This window comes from Protopterus annectens, chromosome 4.part1, assembly GCF_019279795.1.
Source record: "Protopterus annectens isolate FY-2018-M chromosome 4.part1, PAN1.0, whole genome shotgun sequence".
In the NCBI taxonomy this organism is placed as follows: domain Eukaryota; kingdom Metazoa; phylum Chordata; order Ceratodontiformes; family Protopteridae; genus Protopterus; species Protopterus annectens.
The window spans coordinates 515451933-515472170 of record NC_056734.1 but is presented as its reverse complement, the minus strand read 5'-3'; the positions used below and the strand labels follow the sequence as shown (position 1 = coordinate 515472170).

At 39.0% G+C, this 20238-nt stretch overlaps 1 protein-coding gene across 1 annotated transcript in view; it reads left to right on the top strand.

The window, feature by feature from the left end:
- ANO7 (anoctamin 7) overlaps positions 1-20238 on the top strand; it is a 1683969-nt gene that overhangs the window by 1564584 nt on the left and 99147 nt on the right. Inside the window, exon 22 of the mRNA XM_044070329.1 lies at positions 2736-2826. Coding sequence (XP_043926264.1) covers positions 2736-2826 — 91 coding nt within the window. The remainder of the gene's footprint in view (positions 1-2735; positions 2827-20238) is intronic.

Genomic DNA, 20238 nt, shown 5'->3' with positions numbered 1-20238 from the left:
GGAGGAAAAAGGGCACCTGTTTACAATGGTATCCCTATTACACACAAAAATAACCAAACATGCTTTATTTTATAGCCTGTAGTATATGTCATGTTTTACAAAAATTGTGTTAACAAAAAACTGTTTTACTTAATTACCACCTTCCTTTGCCTTCTCCTCTCCTTAATGTTCTTCCAAACATTAATGACATGAAGTGCGGTATATGCTTTGGAGTCCCCCATAAGGTTAGCAGAGTAAAAAAAAGTTCAATATTTCCAGGTTTTATTATTCCATAATGTCACAAATGTGACTGAAGCCTTGTAATCCCACATTTTCTTCCTGTTGATCTCCATCTCCCAACTCTAGTCTCTGGTTCATTTCCAACATGCTCCTGGTTTTTCAAGTAAACTCCTGTGCTTTTTTCTGCCTCTCAAGCATTTTCCTTTGGAACATTAGATAAGATTTAACTCACATAGTCTATCTATGAGCTTTGTTATCTCCTTCTGTTTGACAGCTCACTTTTGTTGGACAGACTCTTGTACTTCCTCCTTAGCATGTCCTATATCAAAAAATTACTTTGACCCTCCAGGAAAAAATAATCTGAAGATAGCTGGATACCTTGAATCTCACACCTGCTTCTCGACATTCCCTGATTGATGGAGTAAATTTACTCCTCTGCTGCCTAGTGTACAGTGGAGTAACCATTTTCCACAAACAGTTTACTGACTCCATCTTCTAGTACTTTGTTCTTTTGCCACAGTTTTGTCAGAATCAACTCTTTCTGCTGGTAGGATTGCAGTTTTACTATTAGAAGAATTGGCTGCTTTATCATAGTCAAGTTTGAAGCATGCACACAGTGTGCAATTTCAATTAACTCCTGCTGTGGAATACCAGTCCAGTTGCTTTATTTCTACTTTCATAAAATTAATAGTTTATTAGGTTCATAGGTTGGTACTGGGCTATCTGCCCAAAGGCATATATTAGCCCAGCCACGTTGTGCGGTATTCACCGCCCCTTTAGTAGTTCCCTAGACCCTTGTACTAGCAGCTGGTACCTTGGCCCCTATCTAGTAGTGCTGTTGGTGTGATCCCCGGAGTGAACTTTGTTATCCATCCACTCATCAAGGTTCCTCTTGAAGAGTGATAGTGAGGGGCTCTGTCTTATGTAGATCAGGACCCTGTTCCATAGTAAGGGAAGTCTCTGCAAAGGGAATCTATCCCTCTAGCATGTTCTATTCATTGTTGTGTTGAGGTTTATATCCCTAGAGCATGTAGCTCGAGTAGATTTGGTTTTGCTAAGATGGAGCATGTTCAACAATTCTGGGTTGGACATGGCTCTGTACATTAGACAGAGATCGCCTCTGAGAAAGCGGTATGCAATAGAGAACAGTCTTAGCTTTTTCAATCATGCTGCATAGGCAACTGTTTGAGGCCAGTAATCCTCTTGGTTAGGTACCTTTGTGGTCTCTCCAGCTGCTGGAGATGTCTAGCCAGGTACATTCCAATTGGTGCATTGTACCCAATAATGGGTCTGATGAGGGAAGAGTAGAGGGGCATCATTACATCCTTAGATCTTAATGCAAACCCTTTCATGATCAGATGGGTCACATAGAAGGATTTTCTAACCACTTTGGCAACATGGTTATCAAAGGAAAGCTGACTATCTACTTGGGTCCCTAGATCCCTTATTTCTTCTTCAGATTTCAGGGGATTACCTCCTATGTTGTAGTTTGCGGTTACTCTGTTTTTTCCAAAGGGGATTACTATGCATTTTTTTGCATTTAGCTTGAGACCATGGCTTTGACACCATGCATCAGTCTCATTTAGGCCCTTCTGGAGGATCTCCATGTCGGCCGGAGACTCTATTATAGCACCAAGTTTGCAGTCGTCTGCAAACTTATTCAGCCACAGCCCTTCCGTGCTTGCCTGTACTTCTGAGAAGTATATGCCAAACAGGAGGGGCCCCAGGACAGAGCCCTGAGGCACACCACTCATTACTGGTCTGGATTCGGACATAGATCTCGCTACTCTTACTTTATGGGATCTGTCTCAGAGCCAGTTTGCGATCCATCTTGTGACGTAAGAATTTCCTTCCAGTTTCTGTGGTACAGCAGTAAATCTCAATTTTCCCTGCATGCTCTACCCTCTAATTCTACCATTTCTTGAAACATCTCTTCTTGAGCTGTCTGATACTCAGCCAGCCTTTTCGTTTCACCCTCTGAGTTTTACAGTTTTTATCAGCTCATCTGAATATTTAAACATTCATCCATTTTTCCAGCCATTTTTTATTTGAGTAGATATACTCCTTCAATGTTTCATTTATTTTAATCAGCTAGGAGCACATTTGGCTTTTTTCCTCTAGATTACTGGAAGTCATGTATAGCACCAAAACTGAAGCTTGAACTGCTATTTGCTGAAGAGCTGCAGGATTCTTCCCAGACAGCAACTGTAATTTACCCAGACAGACAAATTCACTTGATCTCTTTTTTGAGTTTCTGTTTTCACACTGGGAGAGCTGAAATTAAGTTGTTGCTCAGAGTGTAGCTATCTTGGAATTCCTTTCACATCACTATTATTGAGAGCAGGCTGATGTTTGCCTGTAAGAGCAAAACTGCCAGAATTATTAGTAAAACTTCCAATACAGATGCAGGTTAAAATGTCAAATCAATACACAAAGTAGATCTTTGTTCCTTGTTGGATCTCCTGTGATGGGTCGCCAAGTCATACATTAATTTATTTTGTTTTTGCTATTTTTAGATACAGAGCACAAAGAGATCAAGATGGAAATCGTACTCTTGTATACTGGAACCTGCTGGCTATAAGACTTGGTTTTGTCATACTTTTTGAGGTTTGTTATCTTATCTTTTTGGTCACACAGGTACCTTAAACTCACAGTTCTCCACAGTTTTCAAAATAAAATTGTGATATGCTTAAAAAATCAAATACCTCATTTTACTTCCATTCAAAGCTTCATACAAGACTACAGTATGTCTGAAAAATGTAAGCATACACTCTGGAAGGTAGTCTAAGTTGAACTGTTGTTTTTATTTATTTATTTAGTTATTTAGTTGTGTACTGATTAATTTCTAAACCCATTAAAAGGGTTGACAAAATGACTACCTTTATGCGCACAAGCTGGTCCACTCACAGCAATGAAAAAGATAACTTATAAACATTGCTTGCACAAGTTTGCATACACAATTTCAGATATACTGAAAATTTGTACATGTTAAAGTTAAGGGGAGGTTAGAACATATTTGCAGAGGAGGGAGACATATAAGAAGAAATGTACAGTGGCATAGTAAAGTAAAATGTATTATGTTCAAAGAAGTTATGTGAGGACTACCTAACTAATGAGTAAACAATAACTACATAATATAAATCAGGACTGCACAGCACGCGATTTCCAGGCTGCATCTTAGTTTGTGGCCCACTGCTTGCTAGCTTTTTTTTGTGTGTGTTTCTGTATATTACTTAATAAAATTTAACCACAATGGCATGTCATCTTAGTTTTTCATCTGCATTGGAATCTCTCATCATCAAATGGCATTGGTTGGTTGCCATGCCAGTATATTAATCATAAGTTTGAATTCCTGAGCTCATAACTATTGCCATTGCAGCAATATTGCATCTCAGAGGTACTTTTATATCTGTTCTGCTTTAGAGTTTAACACACTGGTAGTGTAAAGGAACAAGCCAGCCGGGACCCACCCCCAAATGTTACCTAAAATCTGTTTGGTCCCAACAACAACAACCCTTAACATTTCAAATGACAGTTTTGGGAGTTCGTAAAAAAATAAATGCTTTGGTGGAAAGATAATTTTTTAATCCAGGTCTCCCATTTTCCCTTCCAGCTCCATCATGGTCTGTAAGTAGGAATGCCTCAAGCTTTGCTTGGGGAGCTTTATCTAGGGGGATAAAAATGCAGGGTCTTTGGACTAAAAAAGACAGACCAAAATACACTAACATAAAAGAGATGTTGGCAGTCATAAATGTACTCAACTCTCTCAATCATCTGTGGTCACCAGAGACACTACAAGTGATTACAGGCAACACCACAGTTATGTGATGCAAAAACAAATGGGGGGTGGGGGTTACCCGCTGTGCAGATTAGCCATGGTATCCTGGGATATAGCAATTCAGAATAATCTCAGTCTGAGTGTCTTACATTCTGTCACAGTAAAAACATTATGGCAGGCATGCCTAGTAGGACCAGGACCAGGGTTGCCAGACGTCCCTATTTGGGCGGCAGCCTGATCCCGAGTCCCGCCCTGCCGGTTTAAATCCCGGGCAGCCTCCGCTTTGTTTTTTTTTTTTTTTTGATTGGCTCGTACACCGGCATACGGGCCAATCAAAAATCGCTAAACACAGAGCTTCTTGTGTTTAATGCAGATGCTCCACATTAAACAAAGCTCAGTGTTTAGCGATTTTTGATTGGCCCATATGCCTGTATACGGGCCAATCAAAACATCGCAAAACAGAGTTACTTCTGTTTAATGCGGAACATCGCAGTTCCACATTAAACAGAAGTAGCTCTGTTTTGCGATGTTATGATTGGCCCGTATACCGGCATACGGGCCAATCAAAACATTGCAAAACAGAGCTACTTCTGTTTAATGTGGAACATTGCAGTTCCGCATTAAACAGAAGTAGCTCCGTGTTTAGCCATTTTTGATTGGCCCGTATACCGGTATACGGGCCAATCAAAACATCACAAAACAGAGCTACTTCTGTTTAATGCGGAACATCGCAGTTCCACATTAAACAGAAGTAGCTCCGTGGTTAGTGATTTTTGATTGGCCAGTATACCGGTATACGGGCCAATCAAAACAGAGCTACTTCTGTGTAATGCGGAAATGTGATGCTTCTCATTAAACAGAAGTAGGTCTGTGTTTATTTTTGATTGGCCCGGGCCAATCAAATAAAAAATAAACACAGAGCTACTTCTGTTTAAGGCGGAACTCTGATGTTCCGCATTAAAGACGTGGAAGAGCTTTTTTTTTCTTTTTTTTTTTTTTTTAGTCCCTACCTGGCCAGTCGGAAATCTGGCAACCCTGACCAGGAGAGACCCTGGTGAAGGAAAGTTGAGTCAGGGTTGTCTTTGAAGATTGAATCCATCTCTGAGGAACACTTCAGGTAGATCATTTTGTCTTCATTCACCACAAAAAACAGGTAAACTTCTGCTCCAGGATTCCTTGCAATTAGGGTTAGAAAACAGATGCATTCTCATTTCCTTTGACAAGAATGTTCCTGTAAGCCTTTCCAAACTTTCCACCGATATCCAGGATCATGCTGAAAATTCACAATGACTTTGCAAAGATCATTGTGGTGACTCCCTTCTGACTCAAGCAACAGTGGTTCCGCCTTTCTTTTGGTAATGGTCAATGGCAATTACCAAAAGCTTCCTACAGACTGGCCCTACTCACACAAGACAGAGGTTGTTTGATACATCCCACCTTGAAACAACTTCAGCTATTTGGATGATAGAGTTTTAACACCTTTTAGACACTCATTTCTGAGAATGTGCAGCAGGTATTAAAGGAAGCAAAGAAACCTTTCTATTAGGAAATATCACATTAGTAAAGGGAAAAGATTTTATGTTTATGATTATATGCTTGGTGCCAAAAAGACCTAAGGCTAGTATGTCTCTGGTTCTAAAATATGTGTTATTATCCTTTTGGCCTTTCTTACTCATATTTCAGGGTTCATTTGTCAACCATTTCTGCTGATGGATCCTCTTCTAATGCATTCCTATGCCAAATGTTTTTGAAATGGATTCTGCATACATGTCCACCTAGAAAGCAGGTGGCTTCTCCTTGGAATCTTAATTTTGTTTTTGAAAAAGATAAATATTGTTCCATTTGAACCAGCTCATTAGGCTGACATGAGATTCTTAACAAGGAAAACACTTTTGCTGATTGCTCTGACTTCTGCAAGAACATCTAAGTTGCAAGCTCTCATGGTGGATCAGTCTTATCTCATTTTCCACAAAGATAGGGTTTCTTTGAGAACTAATCCTTCATTGCCCAAGAGTGGTATCAGAATTTACTTTGAGCCATGCTGTCCATCTCCCTGTCTTCTTCACAGAACCTAAATTTAGGAATACAGGATTGTTTATTCTTTGGATGTCCACAGACAACTCAGATACTATCTCAAGAGGCTAAACCTTTCATTAATTCTGACCAGTTATTAATTTATTATGAAGCTAAGAAAAAAAGACAACCTGTGTCAAACTGGGCTACTTCCAAATGGTTGTCTCATGCTGTTTCCTTTTGTTATTCCTACCATAGCAAGTCAATTCCAGACAGAGTCAATGCACATTCAATGAAAGTCTTGACTTCATCAGTGGGTTTCTAGCAAAGGGGAGGACTTTGGAACTATTCTAGAGGGAGGAACTTGGTCTTCTGTACATACTTTTATAAAGCACTGCAGATTGGACTCATTTACCAGGTCAAGATCAGGCTTTGCTAAGACCATACTCCAGGGATTCCTGAATCCTCATCGCTCCTCTTCCCAGTCTTTATAAGCTATCATATTATACCCATATAACTAAGGCTACTGTAGCAGTGATCAAATTATAAACATAGTAGAGTTCAGTATGTAAACTTAACACAGTGATAGATGTTTGAATGTCCACTGCTGCAGTAGCCACTCCCTCCCTCCATAGCCAGTTATGTGTGTGTGATATTTATTGGCAGGGTGCAAACTTTGATTTTTATTTACCAAGCTTCGCCCTCTTTCAGGGCTCTAGCCTCCCTCTTTCATTTGGCATGAAAGCTCTGAAGGGTTTGAGCCCAGATTGTTTATTTCATAGAGCTCTTCTCAAGCTTCCAGTGGTCTGGGTGTATGGAAGTTGCCCTTAAGCTTTGGAAGCTGGTTGGCTATTTTGTCCTATGCAGGATATAACCCATATAGCTATGGCTTGATCAGACATTTACTGTTATGGTAAGTGTTCTTATACAGCTGCTGTTTTTTCCAATTGTCCTTAGGCCTGCATACCATGTGAGCATGATTGTGTGCATTCTGCGAGGAGCTGATTTTCCATTCAGGATTACTTCTTCTGCTGTGTGCACACTGAGTTGAAGACAGGCTTTGGCTCACCGATGGTCCTGAATTTAATTATGCAGTTAATCAAAGAATGAATGCACAAAATAGACAGGTAGACAGAAATATTTAAGTGATATTCAGTCAAATAGCTGAACAGCTCATTGAATGTTTTCAGCTGTGTCATAGTCAAAGGCACAAGATGTCGAAAACGCAGCACAGTCAATTAAAAGGGGCTTTTACTCTGGTGTGCTAGACTCCTATAAAGTTTTAGTTGAGAATATGACCTTTCCTCACTGTTGTGCAATTTCAGATTCAGTGTATGCAGAGTTGTGGGGGCATGGGAGTACCTGTTGGCTTGCCCCTCCCCCTACAAAAAACATTGTTACTGTTAATGCATTTGCTACTGTCTGTGGTATGGGGTGTTGGTGTTTTAGGTTACAAAGTGTTGTATGTGTGTGTGATTCTTGTTTATAGTATAGAATGTATTTGTATTTGAGTGAATTCAATTGAATATACAACTTTTGTGGCATGCGTGGTAAAGTGCAACAGGGTGTATGTTTTGATCATGTTTTACAATAGCTTAAGTGATCATAGTTGCGATTAGATCATGCATTATGCATTTGTGTGTGTAAAACTAAGCAAACCTTAGCTTTATAGGTTCAAGTAACCAAACCTTCCAACTTGCCGGTCTTCCAGAAGCTTGACTGATATAGCCATGTTCATATTTTTTACTCTGCTTGTGTGTATCAAGATTATTTTTGAAGAAAATTAGTTACTTGTTCTGGATGCAAGGTAAAGTTACTAGATGGGTTTAGAATGTGTTGCATAATGTATTTTTGCTTCCCATTAGTAATGCCTATTTTTAGTATTAGGTGTCCCATTCTTTTATTATTTTCTCCAGTGGAGAAAAACCTCCCAGACCAAACACTGTTTATTGACTAGCCAAAAAGACAGCTCTAAGAAACCTTTAAAAACAGAATAAAGTGATATTTCCATTCTGAAAAGCACATGCTTTTCAACCCTCTACTTCTAGAAAAGAATAATTTTACTTATTCATGCTGTTTCTGTTGAGTTGTTCAAAGATTACATAGCACAACATTATGTTCAATAACTGTTCTGATCTGTAAGACATGTAGTGATACAATGATCTCTATGGAGTAACTACCTTTCAAAATTAAGTGGGCTACAGAATATGCTCCTCCTAGTTTGATAGAGACCAACTGGTCAAAGTTTAAATTGTCCACCATTGTCCCTAGATCATTAATGAGTATTTATTTTGTAGTCATAGTGTGTATCCTTTTTAACAAAACTATCAATGTTACATTTATGTGCATTTTGGATGAATCATTACTACTACAGCAGCTAAATATGTATTTCTGTAGATTCTCTTGAAAAATGTTGATATCCTTTATTGAATTGCTTATATTACCTATTTTCATTTATTAGAATACTTTACCTATTGGCCATTTCCCATATCAATAAACCACCTTTCTCTTTTTTTTGGTTACATTTCCCATATCAGCATTTAAGAAAGTATAGTCCAAAAAGAATCAGCCCTAGTGCACAGCTCTCACAGCCCTGTGGGACACTCATAATCCTCATAAATTCAACATACAACTCATAAATTGTCTCTTGTAGCTTAACCCATGTCTTACCTACTGAACTACACATGGTCTTTATAAATGATTCCCTTATACACAACAGTGGCAAATGTCTTAGCAAGATCAAGACAAGCAACATGCTCCATCAACCCCTCATCAAGTGTTTTTACTACATCTTCAGAAAATGCCACAAGATTCAAAAGATAAGAGCTCCTCTTAAACTCATATTGTCCAAAATCTAGAGCAAGTAGGACCCCTATAATCATTCTGGTAGGCTCCGTGACTTTAAAATACTGATCAGTCTTATGGATCTTAAACTGTTTGTATCTATATTGATCCTTCCCTCTGTGAAGTGGTTCGACTATAGCCTCTCACTACTGATTATGAAGATGTTCACATGCTAGCATTTTTCTCTATCATAACTCACAGGGATTAGCATGGTTTTCCTGGATTACATACAAGAAACCAGCAGCTATGTTTTTAATTTAATTTGTGACAACTATGGGTAATGATATAAGAAATGTTCACTTTATGTATAACACACTGGCATACTTTTTATATTCCCATCCCAAGCAGTTCCCCACATGTGGTGCTCTCCCCTCTTTCATGAGAGCCCTACACATGCAAGTCAAGATCTCCATGCATAAATTCTGTGGTGTGAGAGCCTGTCACACACTGACAGAAAGGATGGACTAAGCAAGTAACTGTCAGACTATGTCTTGTTGCAGGTTTACCTCCAGCCACTGTGATAGGCTTGCATCCCCCAAGGAGGTGCAGTATCTCTTGAGGGAACTGTCCCCGCCAATGTGGCAAAATATCCCACTTTGGCCTTCACCATATTGCAGTATTATCTCTACACTGTGGCCCCAGTTTGAAAACTTGTACGACAGGAACTGCAGTTTGATAGAATGATCTAACAATAGAAAACACCTGTTCCATCCATGTCAATTTGTCACTGATGATCGCACCAGGATTTCTCACCTTTTCAGCAAAGTCCATTTTATCACGATCATAAATAATGGTCTGAGTTAGAACAAGACAATTTGAATTCCTGAGCCTACGCCTGTGGCATAGAGTGGTAGAGCCCTAACTTTGGCCCAGGTGACCTGACTTTGATTAGCTGCTCTGGTGCATGACAGGCAGGAGAGGATGCGTGCGACACCTGCTGCAGAGCCTATCTACAGGCGGGTGTTGGATGGGTAATATGATAAGAAAGCCGAAACCACCCCAATGGGATGCCTTAATGATGACTTCATCTGGTCTACCTTTGCCCTGGTGATGGAGAATGAGCTGGATTATGAACAGGTAGCAGAGGCAAAGTGTCCCAAAAACACAGTTTGAATTTGGCTATAACAGCTGTAGCCACTGTATTGGAGGTGCTGAGCTTGAGTGATAACAGTGCATGCAGTTGTGGATTTATTCCAAGCCCTTAAAGACTGACTCCACAGTAGATGTATTTGCTTGAGGTAAGGTTGCATATCATCTACAATCTCTCCCCATAATGAGTTCTCCCAGTCTGACAAATTGGCCCCATGAAGTAACCTAATCCAATTGAATCATGTACCTGCAAGATGGTGCACAACTGTAATTAGAAAGGGCAAAGGAGCAGCAGTCCTAGGCAGAAGTTTCTAGGGAGCATGATCAGCATGTGCAGATGGTGTGGGGATGCAATACTGGTACTTACTTATGAAGCTGGGAGGTTATAATGGCTTTGTGAATAAATGTCAGTAGTGCATTTAAGGTCCAGCTGAAGTGCTTAGTGTGTGAAGAGATTGTGTTGCAACTTCACCTGCTTTATATGTATTCTAACATCTGTCCCTACAACTACAGTATGCCATAACCCCGTAGATGTCCCTTTAAATAAAGTATGGCATAACTAGGGTATCCCTTTGTCTGTACCTGTCATCTTACTGACACCAGTAGTATACAATCTGTAGCTCTGTGGCATGTGTTCACTGAGTTCACAGGTATCTGTATATCTGAAGGGTTCAACATTTTCAGCCCTTTTGAAAATTATGTCTTACTTAGGGCATTCAGGACACATGGGTTCTATTTAGGAACAGCCTTTATGGTAGCAGGTGTTGCAGACAATGATCCATGACATAAATGCCATAAGAGGGCCACAGCTGTGCACTGCAGTAGTGTCTTAAACATATCTAGTCTTACTGTCGCTCAATGTCTAACAACGCCTAACTCCCACTTCATCCTCTATCCTGACTCATTACTTTACAGCATTTCCACCATGATGTAAACCTGAAGTTGTAAAATTTGGTTTTCTCATAATTATCACTACATATATTAATTGTCACTGTAAAGTTTTTATTATATGTTACTTTCAGTTGTGCTTTTGTTTTGGACATCTTACTGCCTCTGTTGTCTTTTATTTTTTTTTCTTTGTTAATTATTTTACCTGGGCTGCAAGTGTAAATGTTCAGTTTTTAACAGTGTACGACCCTGGTAAACAAATGTATGATAAAATAAAAATAAAATTTATTCTACACAAAGGCAGAGAGGCAAATACGTGATTCTTATTAACTGAGAGGATGGCCAGTGTGTGGAGGGAAGCAAGGAGAAGCAGCAGGCTAACAGAGCCACAGGAGTTTTTGGTACACCTGCATGGGCAATGGTACTGGTATCAGCCCTGGAGGAGTGAACGCTGGCATCAGGAAGGGTCCACTCTCATATGTTTTGGTGGTTGATGCACCTGGTTAATACCACATTCAGTAAATTTCAGTACAACTGTACTGCACATGACCACAGCACATGTTGCTTTTGTTTTCTTACAGGAACATTGTATCCTGCTATGTCATGATGGCAGCAGAGGTAGGCTGGGATCATGTAGTACATATTGCAGGGACACCGTTAGCATGTGTACTTTTTGCTATGTATTTGCAAAGTAAAGTACTGCTACTGTGACATCTGCATAGGCTGGGGCAGGGCAACAGACTGATGTTGGCACTAGTGCAGGGATTGAGGATAATGATGAATCACAAATACCTGAGTCACAGTTCAGTAGCACTGTCTCCATCCTGGATGGACATCCACTCACAGGACAGACTAGAGCTAGGGCCACTCCCACAGAAAGACTGAGGACTTATCAAATGTAAAAAACAGCTTGCTGCAATTAAAGTACTACATACTGCCTCTTTTTTGCACATCTCCTCTGACTGATTTTGCCTCATTTTTGCCCCATCCTTCATAGAATTTTTGATTTTCTGCTCAAATACTGTGGATTTTAAGCAGTTAATAATGCCTGATTTTAGAGTTCCATGCTTCATATTGCTCAGAAAATGCATGGATATGTAAAATCTGTTATTCTATTAACTTTTTTAAAATTAAGTAGGGTAACATTTAAAAAAAAATCACTGATTTTGAACATCTGGTCCCTCATTATTTTTGTTGTTGTCCAGAACTCTTGAGCAAAGTTGAGAGGCATGCCACACCTGTAATACTGGCATTCATAAAAGAATGCTGGAACCATCTCTTGCAACTGTCCAGATTTTTTGCTGAATGTCTAGATTCTTGCCTCATATTTTTGGTGAAATCCAAAAAACAAAGTCAGACTGCCACGAGCTGTATTGAAAAATATTTAATGCAAATGCAGAAAATGAATAAAAATAGATGAGCGCTTTCGCGTACCTACATCGTACGCTTCATCAGATCTAATAACTTATACAACCAGTGCAAGTAGTTTATATAATGAAGTCAAAAAGACTCAATTGTATACTCATCAAACAATCACTAAATTACATAAATTACTTAATTACATAATTAAAAAACTAAACCATTAGTCAAGAGAAACACCCTCTGATGAAACCAAGTGGAAAATATCACAATCCTTAGAGGAACAGCCTGAATATAGACCTAGTCATATTTTTGGTCTTTTCCTCAAAAATTGGAAATATATTGAGGATGGAAGGGGTGGGGCTGAGTGATAAGAGGCTGGCTTGGGGATTCCCAGACATGTTATAAATTGGGCCTCACAGTTGCTAATAACAGCCCTAGTAAGACACTACCTATCTGGAGAAAAGTGTCCACTTCTTAACTCATTCAGTCTGGAGCAGCTCCGAAAAAGCTGCCTGCTTAATTCCACCATAGGAACAACAGTGCAGCCTGAGCTCATTTTCAGAAAATCCATTTGTAATACCATACAGAAAACAAATGTTCATAACTAACTAAAAGAGCTAGACTAAAAATAAATATAAATGCGAAAGTTGTTCAGCAGACACTGACCTTTCCACTAGTGTAACTATTAATAGTGCGTATCAACTGATCGATTTTTATTCCTGCATTTTACAGTTTTACTCAATAAATTTGTGGTTTTAACAGTTGCATCGTGGTGCTGTGGTGGTCTGCCGAAGGTTTTCCTTGCAGTTTGTTTCATTTCCATTGGCAGCTTTAGCAGTTGTAACAGTGTTTATTTTACTAATAGTGCATATCAAAGTCATTATTAAATATTTGGCAAGGAATGCTGATATTGTGCATATCTTTTACCTTTTTGGAAAAGCAAAGCACAATATCTTGGTCAATGTACCATGTAGACCCATACAATTTGTATTTAATTTGTTTATATGAATGTCAGCTTTAAAATGATACCTTAACCATTATTGTCTGATGCTCCTTTTCGGAGATAATCACAGAAATATGATTAATATAATATTTCTCATAACTGATAAATAAAGCATATTATCTCATTACTTGTAAAATACAGAGGCTACATAGTGTAGACATTGTATGTCTTAAAGTCAGCTTCAAAATGATGCATCATTTGTGTCATCATCATGCTCCCTTGCAAAGATATGGGTGTAATAATGAGAAGTATTGGAAATGTATAATTTTCATAATCGTACAAGACTAAAAAACTGTGATATCTGTACATGTGTACGTGCACAGACACAGTTCTTTTACAGTGTTGTAAGGAGTAACACTGTCTTCAAAATGAGGTATTACTTGGCACACTGACATGCTCCCTTGCAAAGTTATTTACCAAAATATGAAAAAAAATCATAATTTCCATAACCATAAGTCCGAAACAAACTTTGATATCTGTACATGTGTACAACATGCAGGCACAGTTCTTTTACCATGTTGGAAGTATGAATTATGTCTACAAAATGAGGTATTACTTAGCACATTCTGATGCTCCCTTGCAAAGTTAATCAAAATATGAAAAAAATCAATTTCCATACCCAAAGTCTGAAACAAACTTTGATATCTGTACATGTGTACAACATACAGGCACAGTTATTTTACCATGTTGGAAGTAGGAATTATGTTTTCAAAATGAGGTATTACATAGCACATTCAGATGCTCCCTTGCAAAGTTATTTACCAAAATATGAAACAAAATCAATATGCATAATGTAAGTCCACAACAAACTTTGATATCTGTACATGTGTACAACATACAGGCACAGTTCTTTTACCATGTTGGAACTGTGCATATTGTATTCAAAATTAAATATTACATACCACATTCAGATGCTCCTTTGCAAAGTTATTTACCAAAATATGAAAATAATCATAATTTTTATAACCTAAGTCCTAAACAAAAGGATATCTGTACATGTGTTCAGCATTCAGACCCAATTGTTTTACCATGTAGACAGATATCATTGCAAATATACATATTCTTGCTGTAATCAACATACTGCTGAATGGATACATGTAAAGAGAAAAAGGTAAGGACCACCACTCCACTAATGAACCCAGGACAGGCATTGGACTTTAGTGGCATGCAAGGCCATCTGATCTGTCTGATACCTGTGCTGGCTACCCACTCAGACAGCTGATACCACTACAGTCTCATGACCTCCTTCAGTCTCAGCTGTCTTCCTTACCTATGCCTTCTCTTTACATGTGTCCATTCAGCAATGGACCTAAGGAATCAAGTTCTGTATTACTAAGCCCTTCCTGTCATCAAAACTCTACACATGCCTGATAAAAGAAGAATAAAAAATTCAGAATGGTTACTGATATATTCCATTGAACATGGTAGCACTCTCCTGAAACAGTTGTTCTTTCTCAGCATCTTCCCAAACTCCTTCACACAGTTATATGCCAAACTCAGAAAAATATCATTTTACACAACACAATTCATAATAGAGTTTTACTTACCATACTGGTCCTACTTGGTCATGGGTGTTTTCCATTCTTCTCACAAGCTGCATGTTACCAATCCTGCATAGTTCTCCTCACGTCATTGTGGAGGTCAGTCAAGAACAATGCAATGCCCTCTTCAGTTAGCTGAATGCCATCCCTTCTTAACAGGTGAACATCTTCTGCAATGATGCTGTTATGGCAGATTGTAGATCCACCGACCCTGTGCATCAAGCCATGCATGAACCCATTCTGTAAACGTCTGGCCTTGTGCGCTGCCCGTTGACCATTTGCTGTTTTCCATATCTGGCAAGGAATTATGTCAGACCACACAAAATGACAACATAGCCACCATGACTGCAGCTGTTTAAAAATTGCTCTGATTTGAAACCGTAGCCTTCTGAGTGGTTGACTGATAACATCATTCCCTCCAATGTGCAGCATAAGGATGTCGGGCTCAGGGGTAGATGGAACACTTCTCTTCCAACAACTGCAGGACTCCGCTCCAATGCATACCTCTTCTTGCAATCCAGTATACCTTCACACTGGATGTGGGGAAGCTCAAGTTGTAGTGGTTTTCAGTTACAGAGGCATGGCTGGCAGCCCAGTGAATGTAGGAATGGCCTCATGCCTACACTCTCACCTGTTCTCCTGCTTGTGAAGCCATGTCAGTGTCAGAATGTGGATGAACCTGCAAGGAAAGAAAATCCAAACAGATTACTACTGATGTTTGACAGATGTATTGCAAGACTACATATATATGTATATCATAATGCATTACCTGGTTAGACCATCCAAATCTTCACTCCTATCCACAAGGGGCATTATTCTTTTCATAAGGTACATAAGTGGTGATGACGCTGCAGAGGTACATACTTACCACCCGTGAAAACACCAAATTACACACAATGACTCACAAGGGGGCACAGAAAGGGCACATGTAAACAGCAAAAGCAGGGTAAGGACCGCCATTCCACTAATATGCTGAGGACAGGCATGAAGCTTCAGCTCATGGGCATCTGAAGTGTCCCATACTGGTGCTGGCTACCCACTCAGACATGACTCATGATTGCATGCAATGCCAGCACTCTGCCTTACTTCTGCCTTTTTCATTTACATGTGTCCTTTCGGCAATGGCCATAAGGAGTGAAAGGAGGGAACTAATGTAAAGCCTCTTGACCTGACCTACATACATTTACTACACCAGAAGGGAGGAGGACTGAGGGGAGAGCGAAACCAAGACAACATGTGAACAGACCAAGACTAAACTTGAATGCAAGTACATAAGTAGAGACAGCTTTTACTGCTAACACAAGATAATGTGTATATGAAACAAGCATGTTTGAACAAAACTACTCTACTTGGGTTCTAGCTGTTGTATATACATTCTCTAGTTCATTAATTAATGTGGTTTTCTGGAAAATCACAGAGGACGCATGTCAATAAATAATACTATATCTATTCATATCCTTCATCAATTACATTCTAGCACAAATCCTGTTATTCTAGTAACTAAGTTAAAAAGAACAATATTTAAAATCCAGATTTTGTCTCATATATTTGTTACATTTCTTGAAATTGTAAAAAATGAAAGAAATAAACTGGTGTGTGTGTGTGGGGGCTTGCAATGACTCCAAGTGGAGAAAACCCCAAAGCCAGCTTGCACATTCATCAATGTGATAACTACTTCTACTTATGTGAATAACAGTGACAGTTGCTGAGGGTTTGGCCAGAAAAATGATAATGACTCAGTAATATATTGTAACTGCACTTATTGGTAATGTGCTAATGACCTGCCTTTCATTACTGAAAAGTTATGCTTGCTCAGACACAGGTGCTAATTGCTCCACAGAACCTGTTGAATAGCCATTCATTATATTACCTTGTACAGCTGTTATGTAACACAGACTCATTATCATCAGTAAGGACAAGACCTGAGTAATCCAGTAAAAGACTGTATCACTTAGATATGAGCCCATCCCCCCACCTAAATTCCACATATGGCTGACAAAGCCGAGAAAAATGCCCAAAATATAAGGTAGTTCCATGCTGGAAGTAGTCAGCATGTAATTACATTTATCTCACTCAGGCAACTATGGAGTATAATCAGAAATACAATAAGACAAGCAAAAATGTCAGACTTATCTGGCTGAACCATTTAAAACTATTAATTCATGTTGTCTCACCTAACCATTCCCTCTAAGGCAGAAATATTGTCCAAAATAACCAGGTGAGCAATGCCAAGAATCAGAGAACAAGCCAAGATCAGACCTAAATTTTGCATGAAAAGTCATGAGCATTTCTAAAAAGTGTTGAACACCTACACCAAGGGGTGTTCACCATAAAAGCCACGCAGCCTTTGGTCATAAGCTAATGGCTGGCCTGCAGCCAGTTGCTCAGCTTGGGTTACCTGGGATAGCTCTTCTCAGTGACAGCTGCAAGTAAACCAATCAACCTGCCACACACTGTAGGTTCACTGACATATCGCAGCTTGGAAGTTGACGACATAATGGTAAGAAGGTAGGTGGACATCTACATTGGATTTCTAACCAAGAAAATTCAGGGTCTACAGCTCATGTCATACACTGACAGACTGAAGTCACTGTCAATGTATTCAGTAGCATACAGACTACTTACAGGAGACTTGTGCCTGGCCTACAGAGCAATATTTGATCCAAACATATTGGAAATGCTGCACACTCACAAGTCAAATGAAATGGGACAAGGGTCACCCACTCCAGTGAACTTAACCTGGCCTTAGACATAAATAGGACCCGCTGGAGAGACAGATATGTCTCTCAGAGGTTGATACTCCTCTGGAATAAGCTTCCAGTTCACATCAAACAAAGCCCCACTATGACTCTGTTTAAGCGTAGCTTAGATGACTGGATGAGAAACTATAAATTCCTGCCAGGAATTTCACCTATGACCCATTTAGGTATAGGCAGTTGTCGCTAAGATTTCGAGTTTAGGCAAGATCCTTTTGTATTGGCTTTCTCTAGTATTACACTGGGCACACACAGCTAGGCTTATAAAGACCTTCTGGTCAATAGCCCAGTAACCACTTATGAACTATACAGTTTTAAATCAGCCACAGAAAGAAGATGAAAAGTCTTTACAACCACCAATTGAAGCATTCACCCAAGCAGCCCCTTCAATAAAATGTATGCACAAGCACCAGAATGAAAGATTTACCCAAACTAACCCTTCAGTAACATTTCCTGGTATATACAAACACCAAAGTGAGATATTCACCGAAGCAAACCCCTTATGTGCAGTTAGATAATTGCTGCACATTACCTGTTGAGTGGACATTCATTATATTCTAGGTACATACAGGTGTAATACAAGACTGAGTCATTACCATCCGTTAGGAATTCCATGCAGGAATTAGAGTACAAGTAATGACACCTACTTACAAGGCATACCATCCTGGTAAAGGGTGTTACTACCACTGGTTACTGGTAAGCTGCTCAGGGCTTTAGGTCTGTTTGCCTTGTATGTCCTATGAATCGATGAATCTATGATTCAAAGATGGTTGATACTTGTAACTTGGCATCTACTTCTTCAAAGTACAGGTTACAAGTAAAGGACTGTGTCTTACATAGTCTGCTGATGACTACAAAGTGGGAGTGATCATGAAGCCCCTAACCGGAAGGACTGCAGAAAAACAGGAATGTGCTAAACAATAGTATAGGCACACAAACCAGTTGCCAGACAGGAATATGAAACCAATGTCAGTGGTGCTTATAAGATACAGCTCAGTTCACACTGATGTACACTGTAAAGCAGATCCGAACTCATTCAAAACAAGGACAATACATAAAATAACCTAGACAGTGATTGCAACAAACAGCCTAGCCCAGCACAGTGCAATTTTCGTTTGACTTGGATGTTATTTATTTAATAGTACCTCTCTTATTTTTTCTCTCTACAAATCTTGTTTTCCCAGTCAGCACATTACCAGAATACCTTATGTCTCACTGACAAAATCAGTAAAATTAGAATTCGCATTTCATTTACCCTGCATTTCTAACACAGCAGAAATACCGTATAATTATTAGTTGTGTGTATCTCTTCTTATAATCAGTACATACAATCCCATTTTTATTGAATTCTGTCCAGAACTCAGACAAAAAAAAAGAATAAAAAGCAGATTCTTCTAAATCACTAACTGGATTAATTTTTTGAATGGATAGAAGACATTTTACTAAAGTAGTCTGATATCGAAAAAATATTACTAGCCCTGTTCTGGTATCTAAAAAAATGTTACCAGCACTGTTGTGACACTATAAGTAACTAATGATATTGCAGAATCTATTCTACAAAAGATGGTTCACAGTCTCAGACACACTGATTATGCTTCTTATCTTTGGTCTAAAACAAGGATACTTGTCTCTCATAACCATGTATATGGTCTTTGATCAACCTTAATGATTGTATTAAATTATATTACTTGTATAATACAGCACCGCTTGTTAGAGTGTGTTTCAAATCTGTAGTTTTGAACATTTTTCTAGTAAGCAATGAAACAAAATGCCTGACCCAGTGACGACAAAACTGCCCATTTTAGAACATTTCAAACATAAAAGGCCACTCAGACTTCTGTTATTACAGTCCACCAATATCACTCAATGTGCACAACCTCTGCATAGGTAAAAGTCATCTGAATAATTTCACATTAAAGATAGCTGTAATTACTGAAGAGGCTGCTGCTAGCAAAGAACTTTATATTTCAATGTTTATCTACCAATTCACTGCCTCTGCCCTTGAAGAATAAATTTCCTATGTTACAATGAAAAAAATGGTAAACTGCTAATACTGCAATCAGCAATGGATGGGAAAGCAACAAGATAACCACTAACAAAATGAAACTGCTGACAAAAATAAATCCAAACACCGACGTAAAACATTTCACTACCAAGAGTTATTTGCACTTACATTCAATCCTAATGCAACTATACGATGCCATTGGAAATGCTTACATTCTGTTTTAAAATTAGGGACGATGTTCTAAAGTCTAGTGCTGCAAAGTGCATTCCAAAAGCAAAACATTTTCACCAACAGTACTTTCAGTCTGAACACTCAGAATTTATGGGAGAAAGGGGGACAAAACGTTCTTCAAAATGGGAGAGAATTGTGAAACTCTTGGGCTCAAGTGCTGATTACATTTGAGGAACTAGATTACACCTGCCATTAACGGCATCTGTTCAAGCTTCTGAAATCCTAGCCAAGGACTGTTATCGTTCATGCAACAGAACCCAGTAGTTGAGAAAAGACAAAGGAGGAATAAATTGTCTTCTATGCCTCTGGTTATCAAAAAAGTAAGAGTGAACTCTTATCCAAACCCAAAGTTTAAAAGGTACTCAAGGGGCCAGAGAGAAATGTGCAGAATGCCGGTGCGCTGGTACTGCACTCTTAAGTGTCCTCGCTTCACAAGGAGCAACTACCACCTCCCCTTCATTCTCAACTAGCCAAAATAAAAAAATCTACAAAATGTCATACTGCTACTG